General features: G+C 44.8%; 1 protein-coding gene across 1 annotated transcript in view; it reads right to left on the bottom strand.

Annotated features, from left to right (window-relative positions):
• The window catches only part of DHX35 (DEAH-box helicase 35), a 69,565-nt gene that overhangs the window by 21,167 nt on the left and 27,546 nt on the right, over positions 1-20,852 (bottom strand). Inside the window, exons 6-13 of the mRNA XM_027558544.1 lie at positions 20,233-20,294; positions 19,342-19,411; positions 17,373-17,432; positions 11,557-11,669; positions 10,537-10,633; positions 9,239-9,397; positions 7,020-7,230; positions 2,297-2,421 (exon numbers count right to left, since the gene is read on the bottom strand). Coding sequence (XP_027414345.1) covers positions 2,297-2,421; positions 7,020-7,230; positions 9,239-9,397; positions 10,537-10,633; positions 11,557-11,669; positions 17,373-17,432; positions 19,342-19,411; positions 20,233-20,294 — 897 coding nt within the window. The remainder of the gene's footprint in view (positions 1-2,296; positions 2,422-7,019; positions 7,231-9,238; positions 9,398-10,536; positions 10,634-11,556; positions 11,670-17,372; positions 17,433-19,341; positions 19,412-20,232; positions 20,295-20,852) is intronic.

The raw sequence follows: 20,852 nt of genomic DNA on the forward strand, positions 1-20,852 counted from the left end.
CTCCCCCAATCACATCCAGAAGATTTTCACCTCAACACACACTTAATAGTATTTCTCTACGGCCTCATCTGATTGGAGATCACATAAAAACAGTTTTAATGCAGCTCGAAGGACTGTGTGCGTACAGTTTTAGTTTGCTTTTCTCACTGCCTGGTGTTCTGCTCCCACTGTTTCTTGTACTCATGGCCGCTTCATGGTGATGACCCTGGGACAGCTGCATGCTATCCAACAAGGTCATACACTATGAAATAAGCACCTTTCTTCCTACTGGGCAACTGAGTGGTTTTCAGTTCTTTGCTACTGTAATTATCACTGCTAAATATATAAAATTATATGCATCCTGTGATTTCAACTGTTAAAAAAAAAAAACCCACAATTTCAGGGGAAGATAACCAGAAGGGAATATATGAAGATGTATTTATATGTATTCTCTTCGTTTCTCAGCTATCCAAAAGTTTATGATTTTCATTATTATATTTTTTAATTTAATATAAAATGATACTATAATCATTATCCTACATATGTTATTTGTTTCTTTTGAATTATTTTCAGGAAAAAATTTCCCAAGAAGAAATACCAGGCATTGCTACAACTCATAATGTCAGAAAGTCCTCCATGAGGACTGAAACAGAATACAAAACCATTTCCCCCAAGTTGTGTCAGCTGGACTTTATCATTTTTCTTTATGTTTGATCATTCAATTAATGTAGAGTGGAACCACTATTTCAATTTGCATTTCTTTCTCCTAGAGAAGTCAAACATATTCCAATGTTGGTTACTATTTGCGCTGTTCATGCAACATCAGGGACTTTATCATCCAGGAATCTGGCCTAGTTACACACATCAACCAGGTCGGGACAGAATAGAGAGTCAAAAAACACAAGTTTCAAGTCATAAAAATTCAAGAAGAAAACATGAGTGAGCATTTATTAACTGACTGAGATACGGGGAAGTGCTTCACAAGCACAAGAAAAGAAAATCACAGAGCAAAGGTGGAAAGACCTTGCTGTGGAAACGTTTACAGTGGCTGCACGTAACGAAACAATAACATACAAACAACTAGAAGAACTGTTTACAAGAAAGACTATAGACAGAGGTGAGCAGCTTTAACTAGTTAAGGCTTTAACAGTTAAAGGACTCTTAAAAATCACTAATAAACCTAAAATAGTTTAATTCAGAAGAAATTAAAGTGGCTGATAATGTTCCAGTGGTCATGTATGGATGTGAGAGTTGGACTGTGAGGAAAGCTGAGCGCTGAAGAATTGATGCTTTTCAACTGTGGTGTTGGAGAAGACTCTTGGGAGTCCCTTGGACTGCAAGGAGATCCAACCAGTCCATCCTAAAGGAGATCAGTCCTGGGTGTTCACTGGAAGGACTGATGCTGAAGCTGAAACTCCAATACTTTGGCCACCTGATGCGAAGAGCTGACTCACTGGAAAAGCCCCTGATGCTGGGAAAGATTGAGGGCAGGAGGAGAAGGGCATGACAGAGGATGAGATGGCTGGATGGAATCACCGACTCAATGGACATGAGTTTGGGTGGACTCCAGGAGTTGGTGATAGACAGGGAGGCCTGGCGTGCTGCGGTTCATGGAGTCGCAGAGTCGGACATGACTGAGCGACTGAACTGAACTGATAATTTTTTTAACCTTATGAGCAATCAAAAAAGATAAGAGATAATATTTTTCCTTCTTCTTCCCACCAACCAAATTAGAAAAACTCTAAAAGAAGATAACACAGCAGGATGGGTGGCCAGTGAGTCAGGCATGCATGCACTACGCAAGCTTATACCTATAAAGGAATTCGGCCATGTATCGAGGACCTACGAAATGATTATGGCCTTTGACCCAATAAACCCACTCCTGGAAATAAGCAGAAATGCAATCAGCTGTAGGGACTTTCCCTGTAGCTCCACCATAGACCTCCTGGCTTCCCCAGTCGGGATACTTCTTTATCATGCCGACACACTCCTGGATCACTCCACCCCTCCTGACTCGCTAAAATCCCACTTGGGTTTCAGGTCTCACCTCAGACATGACTTAACTGGACTGCGGGCCTTTCCTGTGTCTCTCAGAGCACAGGACACAGACCCTGTCATTACTCCACTTACTCTCTCTCCCCCAACAGACAAGAACAGAAGTTGTCACCCTTGTCTGGCTGTTCTCCCCTAGACCCTGCACATGATACCCACGGCTAAGTGAAAAACACCAGAAAGGTAGCATGCTCTGTACTGATGTCAGCACCCCCCTGGGAGCATTCCCGTGTCCCGACGGCTGCAGATGGAAGGCAGGACTTACCGACATGAAGTGGAACCTGAGGACGTTGTCGATCCCCAGCGCCTTCAGCTGCAGGATGACGGGGGCCAGGTTGCTCCGCTGCATCTCAGGGACAGTGGACTGAGGCAGCTGGTCAAAGGCTTCCTCTGGGGATAGGAAATCAGAACTGTTTGGGATAAAATGTCACAATCAAATGTGACCATTCTGCCAAAGAAACGTTGTCCTTCTCTCACTTTAACGAGGGGCTCTAGGAGTCTAGGCTCAGACTCATATGATACTGTGATAGAACGCTGTCTTTATAAAAGTATGTCCTTTCACTTTAGAATGCTTTTTACAATGTGATTCTTGTTAGCAAAACATTAAAACAAAGCAACAAGTGTTACTGGGGGTGCCCTGTTTCCGTTCCCTCTGCTAGGGACAGAGCCAAGGAGCCAAGGCCTATACATAAAAGCAAAGAACAATTTCAGGATAAATTACCAAATAAAACCAAATAACCAAAATATCTTTAAAATATTAAAAAAATGACCAAATCTCATAAAGACCAAAAATTGTCCAACTTTTTAAATCAAGCCAGGCACATACGTCACTCCCAGAATCCAATGCTGCCTCGAACGGATTAATGAATGCTTACACACACCATCAGGAACAAAAGGTGACCTCGAACAGGAAAAGGCACCACAGAGTTCAGGAGGCCAAGACGGGAGGGGCAGGAGCGGGGGGAGGGACAGAGACTCTGGGAAGCCTTTATAAAGAAGCTAGATAAAAAGGGTGAGGGGAAAAAACAGGGAGGAAGAGATTAAACCCTTTTTGTGTATATTCAGAAAGTCTATGGATCATTTAGAGAAGGATTATAGACAAAATCCTCCCACATCAGTCAACATTTTACCTGTGCACACCCTCCTTCACAAAAAGGTGGCCTAGCTTACAACAGAAATCTTTAATTAACCAGAGAAAAGTCAGAGCAGAATAAAAGGTGTCATGAAGAAACAGCACTATCACCGAAGGACTTAAAAAAAAAAAACTTTAGTTTGACAAAAGAGACAATAAATATTCTGTAAGCTGATTGATACAAATCGTCAAATGCATGAGCCCACATGGAAGGTTCCGGGTAACAGGCAATGGCTGCTGCTGCTAAGTCACTTCAGTCGTGTCCGACTCTGTGCAACCCCAGAGACAGCCCACCAGGCTCCCCAGTCCCCAGGATTCTCCAGGCAAGAACACTGGAGTGGGTTGCCATTTCCTTCTCCAAACAGGCAATGGCAGGAAGTTCCAAATGGGATATTCCCTTCAAGTTTCAAGAGCGTTTGGGGGGATAACCACATTTTCCAAGCACACTGCGATCAGATAAGAGGATGATCCTGATGAAGATGCTCATAGGAAGCAGGTGCTTCTTAAGAGTTCAAGGACACTTGGGTTGAGTTCAAGGACACTTGAGTCTACTGAGGACCAAGTACACAGGGCACTGGGCCCAGGGCTGCAGGAGCTGTGGGCCAACAGCTTTTGAGACATTTCCGTGATTCAGAGGGTCTGGGACCGAGATGAGCATCAGGCTAGGTCCCAGTGGAGGGTCCTCCAGAGGAGAAATGGAGGCTGAAGGGTGGACGGAGGACGGCTGAGGGGAGAAGGGATTTAGGGCACTGACACCCAGGACCGGAAGCCAGGGACGAGGCAGACCCGCTGGGCAGAGGAAACAGCCCAGGGAAAGGGACCAACGGTGTGAGAAGCGGGTGCGGGAAGACAGAAGGGAGATTCAAAACAGAGAGTAGTGCAGCAGGGGTGCAGTGCAGGGTCAGTGCTGCTGGACAGCAGGAGGAGACAAGCCAGAAAGTCCCGGAAGGATCTGGGAAACTGTTAAGGGTCAGAGGAGGTGGCGCCCTGCTCAGAGCTGTGATCTCTGGAAGCATTGGTGGAGGAAACCTAGAGGCTGGATCTGCTGTACCCCATTACTGTCAGCTGGTCTCCCCGCAACCTCATCTCCACTAAAGTTGCCCACACCCTTTACCCAAGTCCACTTGCCTATCTTTAGTCTACAGCCTGCTGTTTGATTTCACTGGGGCATGAGATGATGCTGGCCGTTTCCTCCTTAGAAATAACTTTAGTTCCTCAGGTTAAATAAAGAATTACCATGTGACCCTGCAATTCTACTCCGAGCTGTACATCCAAAGGAATTAAAAACACAGACTGAGGCACACATACATGCTTGTTCACAGCAGCGCTATTCACAACAGCCGAAAGGCAGAAACAACCGTCAACTGATAAACAAATTGTGGTACCTTCATACGATGGAATATTATTCAGCCATAAAAAGGAATAAAGTACTGATACACTTAAATGAACCTGGAAAACATTATGTTGAATGAAAGAAACCAGACACAAAATGTCACACTGTGTGAATTAATCTGTGAAATATCCAAAACAAATACACTCACCCCTTGGTACCCACAGGAGAATGATTCCAGGACACCCCTCTCCCCCACTGCAGACACCATAATCCGAGGATGCTCAAGTCCCTCACAGAAAATGGTACAGTATTTGCATATAACCTACACACATCCTCTGAATACTTTAAATCATCTCTATACTTACAGTTGGAGAAGGAAATGGCAACCCACTCCAGTGTTCTTGCCTGGAGAATCCCAGGGATGACGGAGCCTGGTGGACTGCCGTCTATGGGGTCGCACAGAGTCGGACATGACTGAAGCGACTCAGCATAGCATAGCATAGCATAGCATAGCATACTTACAGTACTTAATAGAACGTAAACACTGTATGAACTGTTGCTAGTGTGTAAGCAACTTCAAGTGTTGCTTTCTGAAACTTTCAGGAATTTTTTTTCCAAATATTTTCAATCTGCAGTTGGTTGAATCTATGGATACAGAGGGCTACCTGACCATTCAAAATGACAACAAAGATTGCTGGTTGTCACAGGCTGGCAGCAGGGAGAAATGAAGAAAGAAATACTGCTTAACAGGTAAGGACTTTTACTTTAGAGTGATAAAGATGTTTCCTAACTAGATAGAGGTGGTGGCTGCACACTGTGAAGATAATAAATGCTTGAACTGTTCAAGTTAAAAGGGTTAATTTCATGTTATGTAAATTTCACCTCAATAAAAAAAAAATTTAAGTTTCCTGAAACTTCCTCTTCCCCATATTTCAGTTCGCCTTTGAAACTGGCTTTCCTCTTTCTATTTCCGTTATTCCCTCTTAATACCTTCAGTGGAAGAACCTTACCTCTCTGACTTCAGGTTCTGCATTCTCCCTCCCTTCCACGAATCCTTCTTACCCTGTTCCTCCCCTCCAAGTACTAGTACATTCCACTTCCTCTGCTTGCTGTAATGAAATCTAACCCCTGCTGCTATCCCCTCACCTGGATTAACTACTGAGTTGCTGGTAAGATCAGGCTCAATTATGGACTGTGAAGCCCTCCCCAGTAGGAATAACTCCCTGCTGTCTGCTTCCAAGGCTCATTCAGTTATGGCAACTCTATCACACCATAACATGCTAATCTGTTCATAAGCCTGCCTCCACCACCAGGCTGTCAGCAATGTGGCTTCAGACCGTATCTCAACTGGCTTTAGATTTCCATGCCTGGCACAGAGCAAGTGCTCTGTAAACATCTGTGAAAAAGAATAAATGATGTCAAGGACTGAACAAGGATGATGGTAATCTGAAAGGAAAGGAGAGATAAAAGGTAAAACCCCCGGATCTGGTTAAGTGACTGCAGAGGGATACTGGACAGAGGAGGGAATTAAAAATGATTTGAAAATTAAGTCTAGATAATTAAAAGAAACCTTGACACCGTCATCCACAGAAGAGAGGTACAATGAAGTAAAGAGCAGCTCTGGAAACCTCATTTTCTGCAGACAAGACTGCTGTTTAGTTGGAGAGAAAACTCCTTAAGGGCTAAGACCGTCTTCATTGTAATTTCCTGTTGCTCCTTCAAAGACAAGCATGGAGCAGGAGCTGACCAACTGCTATCAATGAGTCTCAGGAGAGACCCTACTGGTTCAGCTGTGCAAAGGTGCTCTGAACCAGAGGAAAGATGGAAACCACTGTGGGGCCCCACAGGATTCAAGGATCCCAGAATAAAAAAAAAAAAATGCCACAGGATGCTAAGAGAATGTTAAGAAAGACAGAACAAGGGTCCAAGCTACATGTCACATGGCTGCTGACAGGCCAAGGCCCAGACTAGGTCAGAAAAGGGGTGGCAAATAATCGGTAATTCATGGGACTTCAATGGTGGTCCAGTGGAGTTAAGACTCCACAGAAAACTCCTTAAGGGCTGGAGTTAAGTCTTAACTCTTAACTTAAGAGTTAAGTTAACTTAAGGGTTAACTTAAGGGTGGTCCAGTGGAGTTAAGTGAGGATTCTTAACTCCTCACTCCCAATGCAGGGGGCCCTGGGGTGCCATCCCTGGTTGGGAAACTAGATCCTACATGTTCCAACCAAGAGTTCCCATGCTGCAACTAAAGATCCTGCATGCCACAACTAAGACTCCATGCTGCCAAATAAATAAATACAGACTTTTTTTAACTGGTCTAGCTTTGGCCAGTGAGGAACAGTAGCAAAGAAGGGCCATGTCTGGAGTGAGGAAGGTGGTGGGGGTCAGATTACAGAAGGCCTTGTGAGGAAGATCTGGGTCTTAAGTTCTGCTTAATAGGGGTAGATACCTGTAATATTCTCTGATGCCCAGGCTGACTAGGAGAAAGGCAAAACCCCTAAAAGAGAAAAAAGCCACATTTACCTGTATAAAGGCGGTAACATTTCCCTGAACGGCTGCGGCCACCGCGTCCTGCTCGCTGGTTGGCTGATGCCTGGGACACTGGGACCACCACCAAGCACTCGATAGCTGTCCTGGGGTTGTAGGCCCGGAGCTTCACGAAGCCACAATCAATCACATACACGATCCCGCTGATTGTGATGGAGGTTTCTGCTACATTGGTGGCCACGATCACCTAGGTTCCCCCACAGGAAGGAGAGTCAGGATAAAAGTGTTTTGGTTGTCTTCACTCTGAATAAACTAGTCAAAGTCCTAAAGATGTCAAGATATCTTCAATAGTGTAGAACCTGTGAGAGGCAGTTAGGTATCCTGGATGGACTAGGATGAATTTCATGCTCAGGGTGCCTTGGGTTTCAATTCTCCCTAAGCTTGGGACCTTGGACAAGTTCCTTAACCTCCTGAGCATGTTTGTTTGTTTCCATAATAAAATTTACCCTCTCCCAGGGTTCTTCAGCGGATTAAATGCGAAACATACATGAAATGATAATTAGAGCCTAGTACTTGGCTCAGAGCAAATATTCAACAAACATTAGTTTTTACCTTTTGTACAACTCAAGTGATGCACATCGCCACCTGTACCTGCCCTTTATTCGTGTTCTAACTGCTTTCTGAGGGTCTGCACTTTGCCAGGCACACTTTAAGGTGCTAGGAATGGACAATGGACGAGAGTCCACATTCCAGTGTGAATGTCTGGGTGGAGAAATAGTGAACATAAGACAGTGACGAACACCTGGAGGAAAATGCAATAGGGTAATACTCTAGTATTACGTAGTGTTCAATATATACATCGTGTTATAATATGTTAATAATGGAGCATGCTTACTTCAGGTTAGATGGCCAGGGAAAGCCTCTGTAAAAGATGATTTTAGGCTGAAACCTGAATAAAAAGCAGCAACCGGCCCTACATAGATCCAGGCAGAGGAAGGAGAAACAGCCGATGCAGCCACAGGCCAGGATAATTAAATAAAAGATGAGGTTAGGAGGGATGCAGGGACCCGATCATGCACGGTCTCTGGGCCACAGGAGGGGTTTGCATTTTATTCCAAGGGCGCTGAGTGCTGCCCCCTGGAGGGTGTGAAGCAGCAGGAGACATATAAATGGCACCTGGAACTTTGGTCGGGCACTTTTACTTAGATCATTTTACAAAATCTCCCTACTATTTTTATGTAGCAGAGTCACGATTTTATGCTATAAAACCATCTATCTAAAAGTTACTATTATTCATGTTTTACAGCTGAGAAAACCAGACCTCGGGGTTGAGTAACTCATCCCACTGCACAGGGTAACCCAGGTCTCCTGACTGGATGGCTACAGTTCACGTTTGACTGGACAGACTTGAGCAAGCTCCATCCCAAGGGCCAGGATGCCCTCTTAAAAGTGACCTGAAGTTGGGAGTGGAGCCTCAGACCAGCCGTCCCTCACCTACTGTGTTCTCTGCTACCTGCTGATAAATAGCTGCTGTAAGGCAACTCTGGGCCAGTGCTGTACCTTCCTCACCGGATGAAGGGTAAACAGCAGGACCCAGGCAGGGGACAGAGAGGAAACAAACTGGTTGCCTACTGGCTCCTTTAAACCAGTGCTTCTCATCACGCCCTTCCCCACCCCAATTTCAAGGCTAGGTATTTTTAAGCCACACCTTAAATTAACTGACTTAAATTTGGCTCTATAGGCAAACTGATTTTTCAAACAGATGGCTGAGAAACCATTTTACAGTAGCTAATCTACTGTTTCTGACTGATCACAATTCACCAAGACAACCCTTTACACCAAGATACTGTTGTGTGATAGGGAAAGTCACCTACTCTGATAATTACTAAACTTTCTGTGAGGCAGGCTGAGAAATCTTTGCAACTCATTATTTATTGTGTGCTTTTATCCTTGTTTATGTTTTTTTGGGGGGGGTTGGCTATAAAACTTGAGGGAAATTAGTTTCCCAACCAGGGATTGAACCCAGGCCCTCAGCAGTGGAAGAGTAGAGTACTAACCACTGGACTACCTGGGACTTTCTTTCTGTATGCTTTTAGCTCTGCTGCACAGAAATACAGACTTTAAGTTCTTTAAAATACCTTCCTATTTAGCAGGTTCTACTTCAATGTAAAATAAACCTTTCCAGTAGAAGGCAAGGGGGCACCAACATGATTACAGACAGCTGCAAACGCCCTTGGTCCCTGGGTTAGTCTTACCTTTCTGACACTGCGTGACACCCTTTCAAACACTTTCATTTGCTCAAAGGAGGGCAGTCCTGCATACATGGGGAGAATCCGGAGGTGTCTCTTCATCCCAGTCTGACCCAGTGCTCGAGCCTGCTCGATCAGCATTGACACGACAGTTTCCACCTCTTCCTAAAATCATCGAGATGGGGACCAAAGAAAACGAGGTCAGACCGAAGCATGTCATTTTATCCGACTGCAAGAAAATGTAGGATGGGGTCAGGACTATAAATCCAGTCAGATTTGTGACTGTCAAGAGTCCTCACACTCCACAGTGGGGTGGTATTTGATCAAATGCAACTGAACAATGGGGCCAAGGGGTGAAAAGTCGTGACTGTCCAATTAATTACTCAAGTCCACACTACCTGCAGTCAACAGAAGAATTTCTGATGCACCAAAACGACTATTTTACTGAGTTTTTTTTTAATACACTGCAGCAAACTGTGTGGCATACACATGGACAAGCTGTGGCACACAGAATCGCTGTAAGCCTGTCCTAGAAAAGATTCCTGAACAATGGAAAATGCTTGCCAGTGGAAATGATTACAACTAGAGGGTAGTTCTGAACAGAGCTACAACCTTGAGTGAGCCTTTAGGCCTGTCTGGTTGTTTTTCCAGTGGTGTGCCAACCTGTTCCCTCCAGGGTGAGCTGCAAAGGTCACTGGGAAAAAGGTGCAGCAGCGACACAGAGGCGCAGCATGTGCCTCGTGCAGGATTCAATCCTGGCATCAAAACGGCCCACTGGCTTAGCTCTTGGATTTACTCTGGAATCAGCTGATAAATTTAAAACGTCTGGCAGACAGAACAGGCAGGAGCTAATGATTCTCTGGCAACTGAGTCAACAGATGAATGACATCAAACTGAACAATTTTTTAAGGCAATCAAGTAACCACAAAGACAATAAAACATGAGACCGATGGCTAAGTAAAGTAACATGCCTCTGTATATATTTTGGTGCTGCTTTTTTTAAAGATTTTTTCATGGACGGAGGAGACTGGTGGGCTGCAGTCTATGGGGTCGCTAGGGGTCGGACACAACTGAGCGACTTCACTTTCACTTTTCACTTTCATGCATTGGAGAAGGAAATGGCAACCCACTCCAGTGTTCTTGCCTGGAGAATCCCAGGGACGGGGGAGTCTGGTAGGCTGCCGTCTATGGGGTCGCACAGAGTCGGACACGACTGAAGTGACTTAGCATAGCATAGTGTAGTTGTATTTGGTACTGCCTTAACGTGTCTGTTCGCCAGAGGAAAAAAGGTTCAATGGAATTACCTGACCAGTGAGAAATGCTAATATGTCTCCATCTCCCTCAGTCTGGTGAATTTTCATCACAGTTTCTACGGTTGATTTGATGTAATCTGGAACAGGACTGAAAAGATGTATGAGATAAATTCATCACCAGAATATGTTCATTAATTACAGATCAATTACCTTAGTAATCTGCCAGCAAAGCCTTGTGAAAGTTCGTTTGCGCCTGCCCAGCAGATAATCAGCATATGAATAATTAAAATAAACATTCTTTTTTTAATGCAGAATTCAAATACAATCCATAATTACATGTAAACTACTATTTTTGGCTTTATTTGCAGAGACAGAAAAGCAATAAAGCCCGTGCAAACCAAAGTCCTATCTTTAGCATGCAAAGATTCCCTGGCCAGGAAAAGTGGGTCTCTTGTCCCAGTGCTGAATTCCACATTCTTTCCATTTCCCCTCCTGACCACGAGCAGCATGTCTGAGGGGAGTGGATGGAGTGCAAGGGTGCCTGCCCCTCTAAAATGACTCAGAAGTCAGGCCCGTAACTCTCTGGATTTATCTGCCTCTGATTCAGGCTCCCAGTCTTCCTCTGTACAGTGAAAAGGAGTAGGAATTAGGATGACCCTTTCCTGTTCAAAGAGGCTCCTCCCGAAAATGTCAGCCAAGGCCTTCCTGCTAAGATGTAGAGGGCTGAGAACCAATTGATTCAAATCACCAATACCACTCGAGTTGACAGTCTTGTAAAGCCCAGTTTGGACCGTTCTAGAGCCCTCCTCCCTGCAACCTTGTTCCCATTTTGCTCTTTGCTGCTGAGCCAGGGACCACAGAGTCATAGACCTGCACATCTGGAGGGAGACTTGAAATCCTGCAGCAATACTGAGGGAGGGTTCCAGAACATCCCATCAGTGACAAACATGCCCTTCCTCAGCAGCCTGACGCGCTGCCCTAGAAGCTGCAAGCAGACACAGCTGCTTCTCAGCCCACCGAACAGACCTGGTTTTCCAATCGCCCTGACTAAAAATGCAAGGACTGTCAAACCTCTGTAGATAAAAGATGTCCACTGGAAATGTCCGCCCTTCCACAGTAAGGATCACGCACGTATCCCTGGTTGGGTCACTGGTGTCATTGTGATTAAAGAAATCCCGAAATTTCTAAAAGAAATTAAAAAAAAATTCTTCATTGCTCAAATTAAAAAAAAAAAGGTTCATAGTAACTCACGGAAAGAATGAAAATAATATAAAACTGGCAGAGCAGGGGGTGGGGGGATAGGGATTGGCTATACGTAACACAGACTAAGGATAACAAAATAATTACTCAAAAAATCATATTTTTATTCTTATAATTTTGGGGAGTCACATTTCACTGGCAGACTCTATTGAAGATTTGACAGAAATGATCAAGGTTAGATTTCCAAAGTGCATTCAGCTGTGAACCTAAGTCAACATGCAGCAGAGGGATTACTGATTTTACCCCACCCGCCCCCCGTCCCCCATACTGCATTTAACCACAGACTAGGTCAGAAGGTGTAACTCAAGTCAAAGGTGGATTACATCAGGCTGATGTGTATTTCTGTCTGGAAAGCACAGCTCTGACCACACACGTGATCACTGTATAAAGGAAACCTGTACGTCTGTGAATGGCAGGGATGTTCCTGGAAGTGCAATCTACAGGTCCTGTGTTTGCAGGACAGAGTCCTCTCCCTCTTCATATGCCCCTCAGGAGGCAGCACTACACTCTGTATGGGCAGGTCGGCAATTCCCCACTTCTCCCACGCTCCCACAGGACCTCGCTGAGAGAAGTGGCTCTTGGCAATTCCACCCAAAGAGGTGGCCATGTTTCTTCAATGGCACTTGATCCCCAGGCCTGCGGTCTCTACGGAGGCCTGGTGGGAGAGCTCTTGACCTTCCCGGTCCCCTGAGGCCTGGCACGCGCTGCATTCTTCTCTCCTAGGAGGCCCACCCATGGGATCACCAGGCCTGTTTTCCTTTCTTCTTTCCTTCCCAGGTATCTCCCCTAAACACGTCCACGTCTGCTCCTGGAAACCAGGATCCAGGGGTGCCCTGAGAACCTGAATCGAGTACAACGTGAAAAGGCTTGGAGGAGCACTTCTAGAAGAGTCGACTAGATTGACTCCAAAATACCTGCATGCTACATGTCAACCTCCAAGTCACGTCTGAGAATAGTAAACACAGACATAAAAGAACAAGCCTCAGGCCAAGAGAAGTACTGTGCTTCGCCATGAAGACCCATGCAGCTCCACCCTTCTTTCAGGTAAATTCCCTGCAAGTGACTTCAGCCTTCCTGTGTCCTATGGCATGCAAAGCATGGGCATGCTACAAGTGATGCACAAACAAGGGAGAAGGCACTGCTCCCCTCTCCCCCAAACAGTGAATAAGCCAAGGAGGAAGGTGTGCAAAAAACCAATCATAACATAAACCGAGCCTCAAGGACTGGATGACCAGAGAAGAGCTGCGAGTTACAGTCAGGGGAGGAGGAAAGGGCCCACAATGATGTGGTATAGGGATGGGGTCCTGGAGGTGGCCGGAGCTCCTGGCTAAGCCTGAAAGGATGAGGAGGGCTATTACTGGTTGGGAAGGAGAAGAGGCGCACCCCTTCCAAGAATGACAGCAGAGATGTAAAGACAGAGAGTTACTCTTTTAAGAAATAAAACTCAGCATTAACTGAAGAGGCACAAGACTTTTGTCCTTAAGATCTTTATTTTTTATCTGTATTCCGAAGTATTAAACATATATACACAAAAAATTAAAGGCTAGAAAGCAAATAAACATAGTGTCAACAGCGTCTGCATCTTGAGGCAGAATGAAGGACCAGCAGGAGTGAAATGAGTTCAGCCTACCAGGAAAAGAAGAGCTGAGAGCCAACTCTGAAAGCCAGGGATCATGCTGACACAGACACACACAAAGTGACTACGAGGAAGAGGCTCGTCTGTGACATGGAACACAAATGGGGTGCATGTCTGCGGGATCGCTCCCCTGCTCACCCGTTTCCTTCTCTGCTAGTGGCTCTGATCTGGCCCACAGGAGTGGACCCCTAGCAGCCTCGCCAACACGGCCTGCCCAGCTTTGGCCCATACAGAATGGTTCCAAGTGGGTACCTGACTACAATGGACCCCAAATTCCTTCTCTAAGAATCTGGAAAGATAAAAATTATTCTCTCTTCAAGCATCTGGACTGTGACCAAAACCATGGATGAGTCAGTGATCATGTTTTCTGCCAGGTAAATGGAAGCCAATAAAAGAAAAAAAAAAAAAAACAAAACCATGTCATACAATAGTCAATAAATACTTCATAATTATACTCAGTCACATTCTAATTAAGTGCTGACTTAATTAGGCTCATATTAAGAAACACCTAAACCAATGAAGGCGACTATTTGATCAGCCCCATCCAACTCCACTGGCCTCTGCCTCCCAGTCGCAGTCACTGGGTGTCTTGGACTGCAGCTTGGGCCACCCCAGGCCCCGAGCGAAACCAGAGCAGGTGGCATCGATCCCTCCAGGCACTGGAGTTAGGAATGAGTCTGCTGCCCACAGACTCAACAGCCGGGAGACAAGGGAGGCGTTCCAGCATCCCTGGGCCTCCAAGTGAAAATACTACCTGAGCCACGCCCCCCCATTCACCACTCTCACACACTCCTCCTCTCTTGTCCACTTCAGCCCATTCCCTCCTCTTCTTCGCCCTCTTACTCTCACCTGGGAACTCACATTCCATACCCCACGTGCATCCACACCCACCCACGTCTCCCCTCATGCGCACACAAACACCCCTCACTCCTCCTCACTCGCCAGGCCAGAAAGGGATGAAGAAATCAATGACCCGGGTCCACTCAAGACTCTGCTGAAAGTTGCTGACATCTGGCAACCCTTGCATCCTAGCACACCCAAGGCTGACACAACTCCTACATTCCACCCTCCCACCTAAAAATATCACTCCCAGGAAGTGCATCACTATGGACTATGGCAGGCAGAATGGAAAGAAGCTATGTTTTTCCATCTCCGTGCCACACTAAAGACAATGAAAGGCAACTGTAAGCAATAAATATTACTGATGATTCAAAGACTTGGACATTAAAGATTTTACCCACAATAAAAACTATTGGAAACAATTTCAAAAAGGGGGTCGTGGTAAAGATAAGAGGTAAAATGGAGACGATGTTCTGGACAACTCAGTCATGGAAGAGGTTGACAGGAGATGAGGTTAAAATAGCATTCCATCAGGGATCACAGGTGAAGGGCATAAGAATTCATTAAAGAGGGCAACAGAGAGCTTTAACCCCAAAGTTATGGTGGGCAGACCTAAGACAACAGACTCCTACACCATGAGACGGTCCAAGAAACCTGTCAGGCAGCATGCAGACCTCTCTCTCAGCCAGGCTGACTTTTTTCTCCCTCCAAGTTGTTCTGTATCCTGGAAGCCACTCGGAGACCAGGAGCGAGGCCCTTTTATCTCAGCTGATTATGGAACTGGCCTCCTGACTGTGATCGCCACATCTGTTTGTGTCTCTTATACAGCACCAGCGTGATCTTTCTACAACTCAAATATGGGACTTCCCTGGTGGTCCAGTGGTTAAGAATCCACCTTTCAATGCAGGGCATGGGGGGTCAATCCCTCGTCTAAGATGCCACTTGCCACAGAGCAACTAAGCCCACGCGCCGCAGCTACTGACGTCTGCACGCCTAGAGCCAGTGTTTCACAAGAGAAGCCACTGCAGCGGGAAGCCCGCATACCACAACTAAACAGCAGCTACCGCTACTGAGTAACTAGAGAAAGCCTGCACTCAGCAACAAAGACCCAGCTCGGCCAAAACAAAACCCCACAAATGTGGTCAAGTCACTGCCAAGCCTCACACATGCTAGGGCTACTGACCAGTGGAAGGGTGGAGTTCACGTGGCCTGTGGGGTCCCCCCATCATCTGACCCCTACCAGCCTCTCCCATTTGAATTTCCCATCACTTTCCACGCAATCAAAATTCATTCAACCCACAGTCCCTACTCTGTGCTGGACACTGTCTCAGATGAAAGGGATAAAATAGAGTAAAAAAGTCAAAGTCCCAGTCTTCACAGTGTTTACATTTTAGTGATGGAAGACATACAATCAACAAACACCCAGATATGCATGTGATGTTAGCAAAGGAGAAGGGCTAAACAGAAACGAGGAGGAGAGCAAGAGAATGAAGAGCGACAGGGGCTCAGTTGCAGACAGTGGTCTGGGAAGGTTCTCTGGGAGCTAATACCTGACCAAGACTGGAAGGAAATGAGTACCAGGCCATGAGAACATCTGAAGCAAAAACGGTCTAAAAAGAGGGCTTCCCCACCAAAAGCAGAAGCATGCGTCGACTTATCTGAGGAAAAGCAAGGTGAGGCTGGAGTGTAAGGAGCACTGGAGAAACTGAAAGGAGACAGAGGGGTGACTGCAGGCAGGGGGACAGATCACCCCCCAGCAGGTGCTGCACGCGAGATATGGCTCCCGCCTTACACGTGACCCACAGCCCTCTGAACACGTTTCAGGCCCCTGTGGTTCTCTGCATGCCTAGGACTCCTTCCCCACCCCACAAATCTAGCAGACTTGTGCGCATCTTTCCAACCTAGGTGGGATGTCTCTCCTCCGTGAAAGCTTCTGGACACCCTCCAGCTGGCTAGAGAGAAAGCACCCCCTCCCTGGCTGTCTCAGCACCTTGAACAAACTGAACGGCAAACACCTATTTATGTGTCTGCTTCCCTGACCAGTCAGGCAGTGTATGAATCACCTGTAGCCAGCACTGTGCCTCTGTGCTTTGTGTGTGTGTGTGCGTGTGGTCTGCATGTGCGTATACAGCAAGTGGTCAAAATTATGTGTTGAGCTGAACTGCTGTTTGAACTAAAATATTAGTTATTAAGAGAGAAAAATAAGGGGGAGGGGGTTGGGGGAGGGACAGAGTGCGAGGTTGGGGTTAGCAGATGTTAGCATTTATATATAGAATAGATAAACAACAAGGTCCTACTACTTAACACAGAGAACTATATTCAGAATTCTGTAATAAACCATATGGAAAGGAATATTAAAAAAAGTGTGTGTATGTATGTATACACACACACGTATAATTGAATCACTTTGCTATATAGCAGAAATTAACACAACACTGTCAATCAACTTATTTCAATAAAAAAATTTTTAACAGTGAAAACTAATGTACATTTAGACATAAAAAATTATAATGTGAAAATTACTATATGTACAGGGAAAACTTTAATTGTATCCCTCAAATCTAAATATAAATGCTGAAGTCATAAATTCAAGAAGTATTTGGGAGAATGGCATTGAAACATGTAAAATATCATGTATGAAACGAGTTGCCAGTCCAGGTTCGATGCACGATACTGGATACTTGGGGCTAGTGCACTGGGACGACCCAGAGGGATGGTATGGGGAGGGGGGAGGGAGGAGGGTTCACGATGGGGAACACATGTATACCTGTGGCAGATTCATTTTGATATTTGGCAAAACTAATACAATTATGCAAAGTTTAAAAATAAAATTAAAAACAAAACAAAACAAAAGAAGTATAGCCTCCTGCTGAAAAGAGTAATAAAAAGAAGCTGCCTGTGTGGGGGAAAATATAGCATGTAGAGAAACAAGACAATAGGTAATTATGAACTCAATTAATTACAGGCTATTTCCACCCACGAGCTGAAAAGGAATTTCCTCCAATGACGGAATCTAGGACATCAGATGGCCCATAAGGCAGGCAGGCCATCCTGCTGAAGATAAGCTCCAGCTGGAGGCAGCTTCCCAAGGACATGACCAACAATCCCCACGCTGCCCGGGGACAGAGGGCGACAGTGGGCGTGCTCCTACCTCTGCATCCAAAGTGGCCGAAGCCACAATCAGCCGAAGATCCCCTCGCTTCTTCTGAATCTAAAAGAGAAGGCGTGCGGAAAACCAATGGTAACACTGTGACACAGATGAGATAATCTGATATCTGAAATTTATTACAAAATAATCCAATGTGTGGAGGAGGATGGGGGGGTGGGGAGGAGCTTAAAGATGAAACAAGACTGACCACAAATTGGTAACTGTTAAGTAACAGATGAAAAGGCAGTTCATTATACTATTCTTTCTAATTGTGTGAGTGATAAAAATTTTCCAGAACAAAAAAATTAGAAAAGAAAAAAGAAAGTATAAAGGAGCTTTAAGACACAAATTTGAATTTACCAAAAGTAAAACCATTTTTTTTCCTGACACCTGGGTCTCTGAATAGTCAGAATCTGTGTATATACACTTAAGAGTGTGAAAAATCAAACAATAAATAACACCAAGACAGAAATACAGATAAAAGATATTAACAGTTATTCAAAGAAAAAGATGAGCAATGGTCATAGGAGAAATGATCAAATAAATTATGGTAAAAAAAAATGTAACAATGAGATTATTGTTTCATCCTTCACATTGGCAAGGATTTATTTTCAGTGTTCAGTGTTCACTCAAAGATTCAGTGAAACAGGCCCCCTTGTTATACCATTCCTGAGAAGGTAATAACAGAGTGGGATAATCCCTCACAAGTATCAAAAAGTTTAAATCTTTGGCCAAGAAATAAATTAATAATGAAGACAGCAGCAGCAGCAGCAGCAGCTAGCATATAGTAAGCCATGTGCCATTCCAAGTCCCTGCATACAGCTGTGCAGCACGTGCACTGCACAGAGAGGCAAGGGGCCCTAAAACCCAGCCCACCCTCCCCTCACTCAGCTGCAGACATCCTCCCAATGGGAAAGGCACCTCACTCTCTATTCACGGCCCTGTGTCAGGCACCATCCTAAACATTTTACGTTACCTAAGTTTCACAACAATGATGTTACAGGGCAGCTCTAAGAGAATGCTTAAAGGTTCTGCCCACTGCGGTAGCCACTAGCTGCATGTGGCCAGAGAGTCCTTGAAATACAGCCAGTGGGACTAAAGAGATGAATTTTTTATTTTATTCTGTTTCAACTAATTTAAATCTAAAGTGGCTAGTGGCTATCAGATAGGAAAGTAAAGCAACACAGAGAAAGAAAAACTTGGTATCAGCCCCATCTGAGCGATGAGCAAATTCAGCAGAGTCAGAATCGAACCCAGGTAGTCTGACCCGGAATTCAGGCTTTTAATCACCCTGCTCTAGTCTCTGGGGATCAGAAATTTCCCCAAAGAAAACAACCAGAAAATATAGGAAGGGAGAAGAGGATGGAAGTAAGGTTGAAACAAAACTGGCCATGGGTTATAACTGCTGAAGCCAGGTTATGGGCACATGGGGGTCCTTAAACCCTTCTCTCTACTCTGGGATATCCTTGAAATCTATAATAAAAAGCAAAGGACAGAAAAGAAACAGAAATCCAACAGATTTAACTTCAAGGGTGCTTCCTGCAACATTATGTAAAATATTTCAAATCTGGAAGCCATATAAATGCCTAGCTGTAATCGAGGTGTCAAATACTTTATGGTACAGACATGTGACTATATAGCCATTAAAAATGTCTTTAGAGAATATTTAATGACAGAGGAAAATGATCCTTATGCAACACTAAGAGAAGTATGCAAGATACAAGTGAGCACAACAACCCAATCCCCACTGGGCCAAAACAGGTGCATAAACAGACACCCAAAGGAGAAAGAAGAGAAGGAAACGTTCCAAAACTCTAACGTAACTGTCTCTGCATGAGTAGGGTGATTGACAATTTCCATTTCTTTCCTCTGCATTTTGTTGAATTTTCTAAACTGCTACAATGACTTTCCTGATCAAACAACAAACAAAACAAAAACACAAAACCGGAAGTCTGGCAGTAAAGCCATATACCTTTTTCAGCAGACCAATGGCAATGTCGGTGTACAAGGTCCTCTCATGGGCCTCATCCAGCATGATGGCACTAGAATCAGAGGGACAATCTCAGTGGGCATCAAAGCAGCCACCACACAAGCCCATCCAGACATTAAAGGGACTGCTGGGGATTTAGCCCCCATCTGATCACCTTGCAGCAAAAAGTAACACCAAGTACCTCCTCTTTGACAAGCCAGTAACTCAAAAGCTAATAAAAATGGCCCCATCAACTTTTCTTGGTAGAGAAAATGCTCTTATTTATTGCTACTTTTAAAGTTTTACCACCAATGCTGGATCCCAACAGAATCTAATACATGATTTTAAATTCCAATATAACATATAGCCCCATTGAGCACATAAAAATTCAGACAAGGCCCAACCACCCAAAGACTAAAAATCTGCATAAAACAGCACGAAGAGGCACCTGGTCATGGCTATGTCACATGTGTACCAGGGAGTCAAATATGACATCCTTCCCCAGGATACACAGAGCCTGAGTGGATCATTTTGTACAATGAGCGATGGACGGGGACCCACAAGGAGACGGAAAACGTGAATAACTATTTGGGCTCTGCACGTTACATGCAGCAAATCGCTGCCCAGTTTTGTGCTGTGCCTCTGTAGTCACCCTCCAGCAAGATAAAAACAAGTCAACAGATCGTTCAAATAAGGACAGGGATTTTAATGAGCCCAGTTTTGACTCCATATATTCTGAAAAGAACATCAAAGGTCACAACAGTCAAAGGAAGGAGAGAAGCTTTGGGAAAGCTGAGTGTGGTCACGAATCCCAGTTATTAAAACAACTTCTCCTCAATCTACTCATGTATTTTTAAAACTATAGGAAATTTATCAAAGGAAAAATACACTTACCTGTATTTTGTTAATAATGGATCAACCATCATTTCCCTGACCAGCATCCCATCGGTCAGAAACTAAAACACAGAAACACAAAGGTTTAGAAACGATTCATTTACACTGTATATTCATAACTTTCCTTCAAAGAGTTCAAGTCCAACTAAACACATACAACCTCATCACCAGTGTGTGTATAAGACAATTCCCACCAAGGACTATGAGAAAATACCCCCAAATTTTGGTTATCAAGCAATGGAATGGTTTCCAAACAAGATATTGAACACAGGACCCTCGGTAAGAGCTAGCAACTCTATTAGCAAATTTCACCTGCATTTGCTCTGTGAGTTTTGACTAAGCCCCGTTTCCTCTGAGCCTGGACCACAGGTACTGCTATGAATAGACAGGGCAGACAAACCTGGGTCTGCCCAGGGGGATCACTGAGTCAGAGATCACACTTCCTACAATGTCCCAAGGACCACAGACTTGCAGCTCTTGAGGTTATTAACCTCAACTTCAATTGATATTATTTTAGGAAGGCTGACTGGGGTTGTGGTTAGGAACACAAGCTGTCACATCCAGCAGCTGGGTCAGATCTCTGTTCTTCTTACTAGCTGTGTAAACCCTGGGCAAGTTAC

The sequence above is a fragment of the Bos indicus x Bos taurus genome, chromosome 13 (assembly GCF_003369695.1).
Source record: "Bos indicus x Bos taurus breed Angus x Brahman F1 hybrid chromosome 13, Bos_hybrid_MaternalHap_v2.0, whole genome shotgun sequence".
Classification (NCBI taxonomy): Eukaryota; Metazoa; Chordata; class Mammalia; order Artiodactyla; family Bovidae; genus Bos; species Bos indicus x Bos taurus.